Genomic DNA, 16,970 nt, shown 5'->3' on the forward strand with positions numbered 1-16,970 from the left:
CTAGGGGCGTGACTTTATTCCTGTGGCATCATTATGCTGCTGAACTGTGGAAAGTTAGGCCATTGCTCTTATTCCTTTCACGGGGGGATTACAATACAGGCTATGAAAATTATCCTGACATTCTGCCTAGGTTTTTATTTATAAGGTGTATGTCCCATGCTTTTAAATAAATTTCTCTGTTATTGGACTAAACAAGTGGTTGAAATTAATCATTCCCAAACCTACTGTATGTCAGAATCCTATAGGAAGCTTTTCAAAAAATGTGACTTCACAGTCTCCATCCTCGCGATTTTGACTCTGTGTATTTTAAGACAGCTACTCCAGGGACTTGATAATGTTTAAGTGTAGCACTCACTGGGAGATAATGGAGTACTAGCTTACAGAGTAGCTGCCATCTGGCGGGAAGAGGTCTCTGTGGCTTTGACACCGTTGGCCCCTCCCTCTTGCAGCTCTCTTCTCATTGTCCTGATTTTCTTCTTCCCCCTACAGTCTTGTCCCCCTTCCCTTAAATGTCGGTTTTCACTAAGATTCCGTTCTAGGTCCCTCTAGATGATCTAATCCACACATATGGCTTCATTCAAGGGCCTTTTACCCATAAACTCCAAAATCTGTATCTAGCTTAGAACTCTCACACTCTAGATTTCTTTGATGCCTCATGGGTATCTCTGAATTATTATGTCTAAAAACTCTTCATTCTTGCCTACCCCTCCTTAAGTTATTTTATGAATCCCCAAGATGATCCTGATAATCAGCCATGATTGGAAATTGCTTTGTTCTAAGAACAGAGTTCTCCACAAACAGTGGACTCAACCTAATTAAAAAAAAATCTAACTGCAATGTGCGAATAACGTTGAAGATATTTACAAGCTCCTGTATAATAACATGAGTTATCCAAGTGACACATTTGGAAGTCTACATCCTCTCTCCACTCCCTACTTAGTTCACACACTCATACCCCTTTATTTCTTCCTTGAATCCCTGCAGTGTCTTCCTGACTCATCTTCCTTCCTGCACTGTTATTCCTCTCTAATCCATCTATCATTGTCTCCAAATGATTTTTTAAGAAAGTCAGATCTAGTAATGCCACTCACTTCCTCAAAATCTTTTGTGGCTTCCTATTGCCTGTAGGATAAAATGCAAGTTCCTTATAATGACTTATGAACCTCTTAATGTTATAGCTTCTTCCTTCTCCAGTATTACCTCTCATCACTGACTGCAGCCATGCTCAACCATCTGCAGTTCCCCCAGAATACCAGGGTTTCTTTCACTTTGGCCTCCATTCATTCCATCATTCATTTATTCAACAAATATCTTCTGAGCACCTGCTATATGTTAGGCATCGCTCTAACTACCGAACATTCAGCAGTGGACATACGTCTGTTCCTTGTGAATCAATTCAGATAATACACAAATAAATGAAATTAGGTTGTGGTAAGTGCTAGAAAGGAAATCAAGTAGGAAGATGGGGTAGGAAGCAGCTGGGGGAGGGAGGGAGGGCAGGTGGTGGATATCCTGTAGGTTAAGAGGGCATGTCTTCTGAGGAGGTGATGTCTGAGCTGAAAATTGGATGAAAGAGGTAAACCATGCCAAGAGCTGGGATTACTAGTGCAAATAATAAGCACGTTGTCTCTGAGAAGAGAGACGAAGAAGAAAAAAAAAAAAAAAACAGAACAGGAAGCCAGAGTGGGCTGAAGTAAAGTGAACAAAGAGTGTTACAAGGCGGGGGTGTGGAGGTAGGCAGAGGCCATGTACAACCTTAAAAAAATTTTTTTAAATTATTTAAGGGTTGAGGGGAAATGAGAGTGACTAATAAAAGATATGCTGTTTCTTACTGGGGTGATGAAATGTTCTAAAATTGTGTAATAATTGGATAATTCTGAATATCCTAAAAATCACTGAATTGTCCACTTTAAATGGGTGAATTGTATGGTGTGAATATCTTGATGAAGCTGTGAAAAAAAATTAAATAGCCACATGTGGCTAGTGTCTCCCATACTGTACAGCACAGCTGTTTATTCTCCTGCTGGTCTATCAACATTTTAACCGCCACTCACATCTCTAGCAAGACATTCCAACTAAAAGGTGAAAATGAGTCAAAAGGTACAACCTTTAATAAAGTTACAAGTTATAAACTTTTATAGAGTTATAAAATGAAGACGTCATGGGGAAGTCACAGCATAGTGACTATAGTTAAGAACACTACTGCATATTTGAAGTTGCTAAGAGAATAGATTTTCAAAGTTCTCATACCAGAAAACCCTTGTTATTATGTACGGTGACAGGTGTAAGTACACTTAGGGTGATCATTTCATGATATATATAATACTGGAATCATTTTTTTTAAAGACAACTCAACTAAGCCTCAGTCTTATAATATGCAACTGCTACAGGATATTTACATCTAGACATCCTAGAAAAAGTCTCAAAAAATCAGTCTGGGACCAAATACTTTGCCAAACCTGTTTTCCCTCCTATCTTCCCATCTAAAGATGATGACATGACCACCCACCCAGCCACCCAGCTGAAGTCTAGCAATAAACCCAGGCGTACCTGCGCGCCTCTCACCCTCCCCTCCCCCTGTATCCCATCGGTCACTATCGATTCTGCCTCCCAAATATTTCTGAAACTTGTTCTCTGTTCTCCGTTCTCATGTCTACTGCCTTAGTTTAGGCCTTCATCTTTTACCTTTTCTCATGGATTTAACATCTTAGCTGATCTTTCTACCATCAGTTCTGCCCACTCCAATGCACCTGCACTGTTACTGTCAAAGTGATCACTGAAGGTGTTCAGAAACAGATTGTCTGGTTATTCACTTGTTGGATAAATGATTCCAGGATCCTCTGTGTCTGTAGTGCATTATATGGTAGAAGACACTCAGTATGACAATAATTTTGAAAAGAGATCAAAGGATTTTTCAGCAAATAAACAGCAATCTTCTCCCTATACATCATATAGGATTCAATCACTCACTAATAATCCACATCTGTGATGTGCAGGGAACTGTGTTGGATCCTTTATGAAACTTAATACCAAAGAAATTTTAAAAGTCACACTGACTAACAGGAAGAGAATAGCTTCAAAATATCAGAGGAATGTATTACAGTACTAGCACCGTGTAAACACATTTCTTACTATATAGAAGGAAGCTATGACCAAATCTGGAATAGGTATCCCCAAGTGAGACACGTGACGTATAGGCTGATGAAGTGGAAGTGCCCATAACCATGGAGAATTGTGACATTCACCTTGGGGTTCTTAATAGTCATAAGAGAAATGCTGAGCACGATGATACAAGTTTCCCCAGCTTAATGAATGGCATCGTATAGCACTTTACAGTTTCCTAATTTCCCCTCCAAGCGTTACCTCATTTAACTTTACTGAAGTGTTTCTGACACACTTAGAAAAAAATCGGCATCATCCTTTGGCCATTTATGACACTGTGACCAGGAAAAATAAAAGGTCCTTTCATTGTTTTATGTTTGAATGAAATTATGAGTATATAATCATAAATAAAGCAGATATGCAATAGAAGGGCCAACACAACTCCAGGAATGGAAGTAGCAGCATGAGGAGCTTTTTGCTAAGCTATTTTAAAAGGATAAATATAAAAACAGAAGAAGAATCTGACGAAAGATGATTGCAGACTACTCTGAATTCAAGCGAAACACTTTGTCTAATATTCTGGCTGAGATACACCATCAAGGGAGAATATGAGGCTGGACAAGTTATGGGACTATCTTTCCAAGGCTTTTTGCTTTTGTATATATGTTTAAAAGAGGTTCGTCTGTTAAAATGATGCCTGAAAGGCTACAGACAAGAAATGCAAGATTAGTACACCCACAAAAAAGCTAAAGACATCGAAAGAAGGTGATGGGTGTATTCAGATCTAAGATTTCAGTTATGAAAATCTGGGAGAAAATTATTCCAGGCAAAGCAAAATTGCGAACAGAAACAAGGTGTGAAACAAAAGTTATCGTCTGCAAGAAGCTTACAGTACAAAAGACAAAACAGGCAATTATGGTCTGAAACAGTAAGACTGAATACAGGATGTTAACAAGGCAACTATAATACAAGGTCTAAGTTGTGCTAGTATGTTCTCCTTTTTTGTTTGGTTTTGTTTGAGTAAGTCATTGTTTTACTGATAATTTATTTCATAAAATTTAAAAAATTAGACATGTAAGGGTCCCGGAAACCACCTAAATTCAAAGAATTGTAGATGTCCAAGGTATTGAGTTTGGCGAGCAGGTGTAATTTGATTTCGTTCTTTTAAAGCAGGTCACAAACAGAATGATATTTCAGATTTAGAAAATACAGCATTGAAATATCCCTTTAACTTATCGTTAAGTTGAACATTTTGTCCAAAGGGCATTTTAACGGGAAAATAGTAGGTTTGCATGTGTGTGGAGAGACAAAGATTGACAGGCATGCTATTGCAACTGTTAAATTCCTAGTGATGACTAGAATATTGGAAAGGAAAAGCAATCAAAGAGCATCCATTATTTCTAGCAATCAATTTACTGGAACAACTTTGTGAACTTTTCCCGAAAGTAGTGACGGGCTAATAGCGTCTGAGGGGAAGAGGTGCTGCCAAAGAAGACAACGCTGTTGGTTTCATTATGCTTGATTCAGAGCAGGGAAGGGTGATCACAGTGGAAATTTTCATAAATTGGTAATGACATTGGAGCGGTTTCCACACCAGTGGCCACTGCAGTCTCCGTGCCCTCCTCAGTCACCTCCGCGTTGAGCTTGGGCAGGATTTAGACGTGGATGAAACTTTCATAGACTGAGATACAGGGACGTCATTCTGGCTTACACACGAGTTAACTTGACTTTTGGGCTAACTAAAACAGCCTGTTTGTGGCCTATCAAACATACATTGTACATCTGCTTTAATTATTAAAGAAAAGGGCACACTGACCAGAAGTAAAGGATGTCCATGTTAAAAAGAAAGATCAAATGGCCCACCTTCCTGGGATGACGATGCTGGTCCTCCTTTGACAATGAGACTCCCTTCCCAGGTGCCAAGGCCCTCCTGTACGTGATGTATGTGTATGTGTGGTCTGTTTCCTTGTTTTTGAAACCTTGAAGAAATGTATCTCTGACTTGTTTAATGTTCTTCGTTCTGACAAGATACAACATTGTGCTGAATTCCCTGCTTCTCTGGAGCAGTTTCTGAGTAATCCTGGAGTTGGATTTCTGGGCTAGTTCTGTTTGGCTCCAATAAACCTCTTTTCTATTCTTATTATTGATTGTTTTATTGATTGTTTTCATCGACAACACCATGGCACCACAGCTCCTGGTCAGGCCTGAGAAGTCGGTCCCCTACTGACTGAAGGCGTCCACCATCCCCAGAGCTCCCAGCCCAGCCTGGAGGTCATGGCTCTCTTCCATTTTGAACTGAGGTAAGTGCAAATCCACGCCTCTCCTGTTCTTCCTGTATGAGCTTGCCCAGGCTATTAATTCTCACTGATGAGTTTGTATTTGAACTTCTGCAGGCCATTTACTTCATTTGGCAGCAGCAAAGTCACGTTCCTACCAGCACAATCAATTATGCTTCCATCAGCAACACCACGCTTCCTTTGTATGGCATTTCTAGCACCTTGGCCTGCATACCCTCCGGGAAGGTGAACTGAAAGGTCTTGCTTTGTTTCATCATCTGCACTGATTTGCTCACATCCTTATTCAGCCAAAATTCTCCCTCTTCAGGAGACTTTCTTTATCAAAGTCCTGATCCCACTGCCCTTTGATAGAGGACTCTGTGCACCTGAGACGGGATGGCAGCGCTGCTGAGACAGCCCTTGGGAAGCAGGTCGTTGAGTTTTTTCATTTGTTCGGCTTTTCACCCAGGAATTAATCTTTCTGCTTTCTTCTGCAACATTTACAAAATCAGCAGACTCCACACTGACTAGGTAAAATTTCTTAACGTTATCCAAGCATTCCTGAAGAAATTGATACAGCATTTCTCCGCAGGGTCTGTTAGCAATGTTCAGTTCATTGGCATCAGCGGGTTTCTTTAATTCAGTCCAAAGCTTTTGAAACTTCCTGACTTTTCAACATGATCTGTTGTAGCTCTTTGTTTGGTGTTCATTAAAGTAAAGCACCTTCTGAATTTCAAATGCAGTATTTTCTCAGGTCTCTACACAGAGGAGGCCTAATGCTGATGAGATACCAACAGGGGAAAAGAAAATGTTGTCCTCTTTTTTGAGTTCCGGAACTGATAAAACAGATCAAATACAAATCGGGTGTTTGGTTCACTGAGCCCTGTGCTAGTATTGTCAAACTAAAGACCTATCATGCTTTTCATTTTTTGATTCATATTTTCTTCACCTCAAACTTTTCTTTTACATGAATTTTTGAGCTGCAGAATGTGGCCTATAGATCTTTTTAAATAAAATATTCCCTTTAAACTTAAGAACAGGGTACATAAACTTTTTCCTAGTGCTTTCCACAGCTATTATGAAGAAAAAAAAGTTATCCACAATTACCATTTTCTTTCTTTAGCATCTGCTGAACATGGCACATATGACAGCTTTTATAATTACAGTTCTCTCTGCACAGTTTTCTGTAAGAGTCACAGCCAAGAGTAGAAAACTGTCTCAATGAAAGCACCACATACATGATACAAAGATCTGTATGCAGTCAAGACGCTGAAGTTTTTAAACTTTGTTACTACAAATGTTTAGTCTCTAAAGCTTGCCCCTCTGTTAGCTTCCTAGAGCTGCTACGACAAATTACCACAAACCGCATGGCTTAAAACAACAGAAATTCATTCTTTCACACTTCTGGAGGTCAGAAGTCAAAAATCAAGGTGTTAGCGGGGCTGGTTCCTTTGGAAGGCTCTGAGGGAGAATCCATTCCATGGCACGGCTCTCTCCTCACTTCCGGCAGTTTCCAGTGGTCCTTGGCATCCCTTGGCTTGTAGCTGCACCACTCCAGTGTCTGCCCGTCTTCACGTCTCCTTTCCCCCTGTGCATCAGACCTCCCTCTCTTTCTAGGAGGCTGCCATTTGGAGATCCTTAACTGTATTACACATGCGAAGACTTTATTTTCAAATAGTCACATTTACAGGCACTGGGGTCTAGGACTTGGGCGTATCTTTTCCAGGGGACACAATTCAATCTGCTCTAGTCCCCAATGAACCACACGTCCTGATATTCATGCCTTTGTTTAGTCCCCTCTCCTGTATCTGGGTGGGTCCTGTGACTCATTGGTCACCAATCTAGTGCCTTAGAAGTGATGCTGTGTGACTTCCAAAGACAGAACAGGAGAAGCCTTGCAGTTTCGTCTTGGTCTTTCGGAACCTCCACTGTTGGGGCAGCCAGCCACCATGTAAGAAGTCTTACTACCCTGCTTAAGTATCACATGGAGAAGACCTGAGAAAATGTGGACAAGCGGGGTCCAGCTGAGCCCAAGCTTCCAGACTTCCCACCTCAACACCTGATCTGAAGTCCTTTTGTAACTTCAACCACCCTAGCCTCTAGTTAAATGGGGCCAAATAACCTCACTTGACGTCACTTGGGGCTTCTATTCACTACTCAGTCAAGGACTGCCCAAATTTCTAACGCACAAAAACATGAGATAGAAGAAAATGGTGGTGTTGCTTTAAGCTACTAAATTTTATGGTGGTTTGTTAATAGCAAGAGGTGAACAGAAAAACTTACTTTGAACTTCTATTTTTTCTGTTGTAAATAAACTGCAGATTGAAACAGGGGGACCAGTAAGAGTTATATAAATTTAATTGCAAAGAACTGATTTCTAACTAAAGCATCAAGAATCTCATTAGATAAGGAACTAGACTAAATTATTCCTCCTCCAGTCCCTACAAATCCATATGGGCCCTTTACATTTAACTCATGTCTTTAAAGTCCTCACACATGTTACAAGGTGGGTTATTGAGCTAGCATTGTGTATTATAGATTGTTTTACATTCATTCATTCTTTCACTCATTCATTCACTTCAACATTTATTGAGAACCTTCTATAGAAGCCAAGCACAGTGCATAGCACTGGAGACCCAAAGATGAATAAGACATGGTTTTTGGCATTGGAGGGCTCAGACCTTAGTGACAACAGTGGGCTGGTTTGGATCAGAGATATGCATTTGATAGATTCTCCAAAGCAGGACCTAAACGTGGGTTTTTTTTGTTTGTTTTTTTTTGAGAAATAAATAAGTTGTCCCCTCCAGTGACAAAATTCAGATCTATGAACGGCTGGCTCCATCTAACTGCCTTCTAGAAGAGGCTTTCTTTGCCTACTGTATCTGAGGTTCCCCTTCTCTGATTCTACCCTTTTTAATTCCATCATATCCTTTTATTGTTTTCATAAAACTTATTATTTTATGAAATCAGCTTGTTTATTATCTGCCTCATCCTACTATAATGTAAACTCCATGAATTTAGAGACCTTGTTTTTGTTTAATACGTATTCTTAGCACGAAGAACACTGCCTGGCACATGGGATGTACTTTAAACATACTGCTGAATGAACAATGTACCAAAATTACTGTAGTATGTGTTGAAACCTTTATGGTACCCTCTCTATAAGGCACCTTGAGAATGTCTCTGTATTTAATTCTGGTGTCTGTATTAAAACAGTTGTGCTTTCCTCATCATATAGTAAGTAGTTTTTCTCTTGGCTTTGAGTCCAATTTTGTAGTTCATCCCCAAGAAGGTGAATAGGATTTCAGGCCATCTATTTTGTGTTCTAGCTTTTCTTTTGCTGTCGCTTTCCTTTTATATTCTTATTGTCTGCTTTCCTTAATTAAAATGATTTACCACATGTTTCTAAGTAAGGAATTGAAGGATTGAATCATTCTTAGAATGTAATGAGGCAATACAAGTACATAAGTACAATTTAAACTTGGTAAGATCCCAGTTGACTTTCTGTTTTCCATTTTGCAAATTTCCCATAGACCTGGTTTCCTGATATCCCTCAGACTAGCTGGTTGAAGAGCAAGCCCACTTTCCTGCATTTGCCCCAAAGTGGAATGAATAAAATCGATTCTAGTTTGTTAGTGAGTCACTAATAGGCAGAAATGTGTGAAGTTTTGTTCTTAAGCACTTTCCAGCACTATGGCAGTGCCTTCCATAAGGACACCTCTTTAGCTCCTAGTCCAGAGCTCTTGCTCAGCAAAAACTAAACAGTAAAAAGAAACATTCAATATTTAATTTATTCTTTGTTCTAAGAATTAACACATAGTTGCAAGAACACCTACATTTTGTACAACAGAAGATGCAAATTTATTTTCATTGTTTCACAATTCTTAATTATATTTTTCAAAGTAAACTTCATATCATTCCCCCCACTCTCCTGGCAATCAGTAGCTTTGTGGCCTTTTCCTGGTACCAAGTATGATAGAGTAGGAAGTACTCTGTGCCAGGCACTATGTGGAATCCAATGACATCTAAGATACGGTTTCAGCAAAAAAGAATCTGGAGAGTTAGCAGAGCGTTCAGAAGAGAAATCAATTTCAATAAAGAGAGGCAGAAAAGCGCAGTGTGATAGGCACTATTATTGGACCTGTTTAACGGATGAGCAGACTGAGGCTCAAAAGGGTTAGGCCACCTGTCAACAGCCATGAGGCTGGGAAATGAAATGGTGGAGTCAGGACTGGAACCCAGAGAGTCTGCCCTTCCCTCAGAGCCGTGTGATAAGAGCACAGCCTCTGGAGCCAGACTGCCTGCAAGTGAATCTCAGTTCTAGTGCTTCCTAGGCAAGTAAAAACTGTTTTCATCTGGAAAACGGGGTAATACCATATCAATATACACTTCATAGGGTTGTTGGAAGGAAAAAATGAACTCGCTTATATAAAGCGCTCAGAACAGTGCTACACAATGGTTTGCAATCATTATTGTTAAGAAAGAGGAACAGCCCCACAGCCAGCTGGCCTGGCACTCACAGCTGGGCCTTGGCATTCTCCTGTTGAACATAAACAGTTTCACAGAACATCGTCAGACAAGGCCCTGCTGTGACTGTGATGAATCAAGACAAGACCACGCCATAACACCGTCTGAACACAGACAAAATGTGAACATTGTCCAAGCCACAAAAATAGTCAAACATGCCCGTCCTGGCTAATATGAGTGCCTGCTGCTGCTTTACCAATCACAGCTTGAGCCTTGCTTTGTTCCTCCCTCCTACTAGGTAGGATTTATTAAGATAGCCAACCACACCATTGCTCCCTGTTCCTGGCAGCATCCATCCAAACCAAAACCCCTTTCTTGAACTGCTCCCCAAATTACCTACCACAAGCCCAAATCCTGTAATAAATCCTTCCTTATTAGTGAGATGCCCCACAGTGTGTGCTTCCTCAGTGAAATGAGCAATAAACCCAGCTTGTTCAACTCCAAATAAGGGGAGGGGGGCACAGCTTGTTGTGCATAGAATTACCTGGAAACTTGGTAAAATGAGATTATGAAACCCATCCCTAGAGATTCTTATAGGAAGGTAGGGGTAAGGGGACAGGTCCTATTCCGCTGCGGGTGCCCTGCCTACGCTGGAGATGCAGCCGTCTTTGGTGAGGGGCTGGGACAGGCACGGGTCACGCCTCTATAGCTGCATTAAGCACTCAAGTCTCATATTTAATTTAAGCGGCACTCCCTAGTGAAAACAGAGAAGCCTTTGGGAGGTTGAGACGGTGGAGGGGGTGATGAGGTCGAGATGTGTTTTGTGATCTATCTCTGGCCCCTTGTGCGTAACAACAGCCCTTGGAATATGCTTACAGAGCACTCGCGAGCACACACGCACCGCAAGGCTTAGAGAGCAGGAATCCGATGACCCTCTAAAAGCACGCTTGCGCAGCCTAGGCGAACAGAGCCAAGACTGGGGTAACGGCTTTCAGCAATGCCTTTGATAAACAAATTCTTTTATTTCCACCACCATTATCAAGTACGAAGATAATTCTTGAAAATACATTTTTTTAAAAGCAACGAGTAAACATAGAAAAACCTCCCTCACCCCCAGTGTCACCTTGGCCGTCGACCTGTATGCTTCCAGCACTTTTTCTGCGTTTACATACCAACAGAAGACCACCCCGTTTGCTTGTTTTGTTTTGGGATTCCGGTGAACGCCCGGCACGCTGCGGACGGCTCCTTGCTTTACGATGTGTCGTAAAATGTCGTCCACTATACCGTCTCCCCTGTGCGGCGTAGAACGCCACATCCGCCACGTTGGCCCCCGAGGGCCAAGATGCCCAGGGGCGGGGTCGAGGCCCCCCATGCTGGCGGCGGGACGGAGGAGGCGCGCAGCGATGACGCACTGCGCTGTGCGCCAAGACGGCGGCCGCGGCGCGGGGGAGGGGTGAAGGCTGCGGCAGCGTCAGGCTCGCGCACACGTTGCAGCTTCTCGCTTCCGGCGAGTGTGGGGTGTTTGGGGCGGCCAGGCGTGTGCAGTGACAGGTAGATCGTCACACTGGTGAAGATGGGGACGCTGTGTCTGACGGTGAATTCGGGAGACCCTCCGCTGGGTAAGGGGCCGGAGCCGTGGACCTGTGTGGGTTGCATCAGCCCGGGAGGGTGCAGGGCGGGGAAGGTCGCCGCGCCCCGGCTTGGCGCAGTGGCGGTCGCGGTCCGGGAGGTTAGGCCTGCCCCATCCCGCGGAGTGTCCACGGGGTAGCCCCGCGCCCCTCGCCCTCTGTCCCTGGCAGGTGCGTCTGGGGCGTGGAGGTGGGCACGGTGTGAGCCAGGGCAGGGTGACACGAGGCTCGGCTTCGGACTTTATCTCCGAGGATGACTCCCAGCTTACTCCCATCTCCGTTTTTGAAATGGTTTCCCCTGGAGCCCGAGAGCTGGTCGTAGACATAACGTTTTAAAACTTAAAGTCCCCATACTTAGCTCACTCTTTTAGCGTTTTCCCCCTAACTCCACTTATCTTTACCTTCCTCTTCTCAGAAAAGATCTTCAATCCACTTGACTCAACTTTTCTTTACGTTTCATTGGGTTCAAAGGGAGTAAGGCAGACGGTCGTAGAAGCATTTAAAATACTCAACTGAGGTTGCATTTATTTTTAATTAAAGGTGGCAGGGTAATTGCTGGAACACTCGAGTGCACTGCGGACTGATGGGGTTGTTTTACTACACATCCTATGGATGTAGTAAACGTCAGAGAAAAAAGATCGGACTTGTCATCGGATACATCTTAAAGTCCGTTTGCTTTCTCAACGTAGCTAAGGTTATTTTTTTTAAATTGCTTTGGTAAATTGCACAAAATAATTTAAGCAGTTTGTTGAGCTCGTATTTGTTAATGCAGTTCTTAATGTAGACTCACAGGTGCTTTTAATGTGTGAGAAGCCCAGCCCTTTAGATACAGTCAGCCACATACGGCTGATGAAATTACTCATTATATTCTCATTATAGGGTATTTTGAATCTCTTGGAACAAAAAACACAATTTAATAGTCCCTTTAAATATTTTCAAAACTGATAATGTTTTAGCACATTGATTTTAATAATTATGGGCTAACCTCACACAAATCGATGAACTCTAAAAGAAATGGGTTTGATTCTGCAGTTGGAAAGCACTCGATTATTTGACCTCATGGTTAAGAGAAAAGACATTTGGCTCCTGGAGACTTGGGTCCATTCTGGCTGCCACTTAACTAGTTGTGGAACCTTGGCAAGTTCCTTGTTTGACATCTTCCATGGTTTCCTTGTTTAAGAAACAAGGAATAATATCTTCCACATATGGTTGTTTCCAGAATTCAGTGAGACTGTAAATCAGGCTCCTGACACGTTGTAGTTACTCAGTAGCTATAGTTTTTACTAATGTTAGTTAGAAAATCACCCTAAAGATGATAGACCTGTTTCATTAGTGAATTATAAAACTGAGAGCCACACCTGTCAGTATTTTGGAAGAGGGTCTTAAAGAAATTTGTTGTCATTATGAACTATAGACCAGTTATAGAATGTATATTTCTATTTGCTTCACTCCTTCCTCTTTTTGTGTTTTACTTAATTGTTCCCGATTACTTAATTCAAATACATTTTTGAATAATCAATAAAGTTAGATGAAACATTTAGAAAACCAGATTGCATTGCTAGAATTTTCCTATTTTATATGCGTTCACCATATTTTGTTTTAAATGTTAAAATAATTTCACACTTTAAAAAGGTACAAAAATAAAATAACATTTCTATTCCTCCAGTACCACTGGAGAGCATACTGCAGATCATGATGCTGCAACACCCTAGAATGTTCCAATGTCCATCTCTCTCAAGTAGGAAAACTGTGTGACTTCACAGGACTATTAAAATCAGGAAATACACATTGATACAGTTCTTCCATCTCATGCACAGACCCCATTCATATTTCTACACTGATTATTCCAATAGTACCTCCATTCTGCAAGGATCAAGATCTAGGATTGAACCTTGCACCTACTTGTCATGTCTCCCCAGTATCTTTCAATCTGGAATGATTTTTATGTCTTTCTTTGGCTTTCATAGGTTTAACCTCTCTGGAGATTACAGGCCACTTGCTTGAAGAAGGTCCCTTCATCAGGTTGTTTCATGGTTCCTCATGGCTAGATTCAGGCTACACATCTTTGGCAGAAAAAGCACAGAAATGATTCATTGTTCTTCAGTTGCAGCCTATTCATTGGTGTATGAATTTTTCCCATTACTGATGGTCTAACCTTGAGTACTTAAGATGGTATCTGACAGCTTTCCCCACTGCAGAGTTTTCCCTTTTGCAATTGATGGGCATTTTTGTGGGGTGGTGCTTTGGGACCGTGTAAACATTCCGCTCCCCAGCAAAGCTTCACCCACTGGTTTCAGCATCCGTTGATGCTTCCTGCCCAACTTGATTATTATTAAAATGTTGCCAAGTGGTGACCATCCAATTCTGTCATTCCTTCTACACGTATTACTTGGCATTTTTTTATGAGATCTTTTTCTCATTAAAAAAATTCATAGCAAAATATATTCAATAGGTTATACTCTATTATTTTTCATTTTCTGTTTTTAAAGTGTCATCTTTTTATTTTTAAAATTAGTTTTATTGATTAAAACTCTCATATAATAGAGTTCACCAATTTCAAGTTACAAATTGATTGACAAATAGGGACAGTATGTAACCACCACAGTAGTGAAATAAAATATTCTCCTCACTTCAGAAAGTCCCTTCATACCCTTTTGCAGTCAATTCCCTTTCCCTGTCTCTGGCGGCTGATAGCCTCTGAGCTGCTTTCTGTCACTATCATTATGCTTTTTCTAGAACTTCATACATTGAATCGTATCAGATGTATTCTTTTGTACCGAGGATAATTCTTTGAGATTCATCTATCTTGTTGCCTGTAGTAGTAGTTCATTCTTTTTATTTACTGTATAGGATTCTATGGTATGGGTATACTAAAACTTGAGTATTACTTTAGTAGTCAAATTGCCCCTGTTTGCCAGTGGGAGCCCCTCCAAGCTGAGTTCAGTGTCCCTTTGGCATATCTCTTATCATTCTTTGAGTCCTTGCTTTCTAGCACAGTAAAATAATAAAAACAGGTTATCCTGTACCTTCCTTGCCACAGCCCTGTTTCCATTGGAGCATGGTATTTATAAACTAGGATCTGTGTGCTAGTTGTCCATCTTAGATAAATTAAGGGACAGAGAGTTAATGAATATTTAATAAACTGTGTGATGCGTTGAGAGGCAGATTACACTGTATTTTAGAGTTTGAGTTCTGTTGTACTGACTCCCTTAGACCTGCATTTAAATCCTGACTGCCACATATTTAGTCAAGGACTTTGGGCTAGTTATTTAACCCCCTCCAAGCCTCGGTTTCTATAAAACAGAAATAAAGGTGCCTACCTTTTAAGGTTACTACAAAGATTAAAAATGATGATAAAGGTAAGACGTCTGGCAGTGCCTACCACATAGTAATCACTCTGACCCTATTAATAATAGCTTTTATACAAGCAAGGCACTATTCTGATTTCTTCTTTTCTCCTGAGGGAGGAAAAGATTAATTTCATTGCTCCTAACTGGAAGCCCAACGTATTCAAAACAACAGACTATGCCGAGGAATGGTTTCTGGTTTGTTACTTCTCCAAGACCAGGAGGCTATACTTTGTGTCTACAGACTATTGGGAAAAAAGTACTCTTTACAGGACTTAATATTGGTTTGTTGACTCATCCTTAATGCTTTATGATTCAAGTTTTAAATGCTACATTGTTTATAAGGAGAGATGAATCTTTCCATTTCATTATTTTTAGGAGCTTTATTGGCAGTAGAACATGTGAAAGACAGTGTCAGCATTTCTGTTGAAGAAGGGAAAGAGAATATTCTTCGTGTATCTGAGTAAGTGCTTTTATATCTTTGTTTTCAGTACTGAACTGCATTTTTTAAATATTCAGAATTAAATGTTGTATGCTTGTTTTACTTGCTTATTGGTAGATTGTCTCCAGAAAGAAGTGTACTTTTCTTCCTCATTCTAAAAGAACTATATCCAGAGACTTGAATTTGTCAACAAGCTATCTGCCCACACATATTTTATAATCTGTCTAAAAAAAAGCTAGAAATGTAGAGAAGGATTTGTGTATGTGGGGTTTTAATTCCATTATAGTTCATTCTGGTGGAAAATTGAAAGTCTTTAAAATCAGTAGTAATAGAAAATAAATTTGGTAAATCCACAGCATGGAATAGTAGGCATTTATGAAAAAGAGGCTTATGAAGAATTTCTAATGATGGATATGCTCATAATCTAATGTTAATAAAAAAGCAAGATGTAAATGTAAAACTACGTATCTACATAGAAAAAATAAATACTTTTAATAATATATATTTCTGGGTTTTGGAATTGTGGATTTTTTTTCTTTGTTTTCAAAATTTTCTGTGATGAACATACACTGTATGTTCTTGATTAAAATGAGTTATTTGTGTCCCACGATATATGGAAGATTGAGCCCTTGAACTTGTCTCTTTCTTTTGGAACCCACTGAAAAGAATGAAAAAGAACTGGAAGGCACTTGTTTAATGAAGCTAAGGAATAAACACAACCTGGTTTCAGATTCTTCTAAGAATACTTTGCCAGATAGTAGAATCTGGACCAAATTGAAAGGGTTTCAAGGGTATTCTCAAGCAGGATGCAGATTCTGAAATGTGTGTAAACGGTCTATAATAAACTGATGGCCTTGGGAAGACACTCACTCACACAGACATAGCCGTCCACTCCCCATGTCCTCCTTCCTCCCATTGTAGTTGTGCTATGATTTTGATTAGATCACCATTCAGTGTTTACACTGAGTACCCTGTAAGTTGTATTCACTACAGAGCCTCACGTTAGGATTGCCTATCATGCAGCTTTTACTTTTCCGCGGAATAATTGTTGTTTGTTCTCCTTCTGAAACCTTTCTGATTGCTACCTTTTCTATGTGACTTCAGGAAGTCTGTAGGAATCTTCCTCTGAGATTCAGTATTCAGAAATTTCTCGATAATATGCTTTAGTCTGAGTCTTTTTTTCATCTGTTTTGCTGGGTGCTTGGTTGCTCTTTTTAAAGTGGAAACTTAGAAATTCTTCTCTTTTTGGAACTTCAGAATTTTCTTGTTTGATAACTTTCCATTTGCTGTTTTTTATGTGGATGCTGGGGTTAGGCCTCTTATTTTCTTCAAATATCACCTTATTTAGTTATGTTTCCTTCATTTTTCTTCACTTTCTGGAGAGTTCTTCAACTTTATCATCCCATTTTTTTAGATTAGGTTTTTATTTCTGCTGTTATATTTTTAGTATCTGAGAGTTCTGTTACTTATTTTCTGGTTATAGTATCCTGTTCTTATTTTATGATGGCAGTATGGTTTTTTCATTACTCGGAAGAAATTTATTTATTCACTTATTTTTAAAGTTTTTATTTCCTTGATGTGCCCAGGTTATGCCTGTGTGTTTATTTTGGTTGCTACCTTTCAAGTTTAAGGCTTTCTTCAAATATTTGGTAACTCCTGATGGATTTCCTAGATTTTGACGGGGAGATAAAAGCCGTTTACAAGTTCT

General features: G+C 40.3%; 1 protein-coding gene across 2 annotated transcripts in view; it reads left to right on the forward strand.

The window, feature by feature from the left end:
* The first annotated feature begins 11,279 nt into the window (after nucleotides 1-11,279).
* The window catches only part of EPRS1 (glutamyl-prolyl-tRNA synthetase 1), a 56,081-nt gene continuing 50,390 nt past the window's right edge, over nucleotides 11,280-16,970 (forward strand). For both annotated transcript variants that reach the window (XM_031438394.2, XM_031438395.2), the window contains exons 1-2: nucleotides 11,280-11,464; nucleotides 15,199-15,283. In XM_031438394.2, the coding sequence (XP_031294254.1) occupies nucleotides 11,419-11,464; nucleotides 15,199-15,283 (131 nt within the window). In that variant the 5' untranslated portion in view covers nucleotides 11,280-11,418. The remainder of the gene's footprint in view (nucleotides 11,465-15,198; nucleotides 15,284-16,970) is intronic.

The sequence above is a fragment of the Camelus dromedarius genome, chromosome 21 (genome assembly GCF_036321535.1).
Source record: "Camelus dromedarius isolate mCamDro1 chromosome 21, mCamDro1.pat, whole genome shotgun sequence".
In the NCBI taxonomy this organism is placed as follows: Eukaryota; Metazoa; Chordata; class Mammalia; order Artiodactyla; family Camelidae; genus Camelus; species Camelus dromedarius.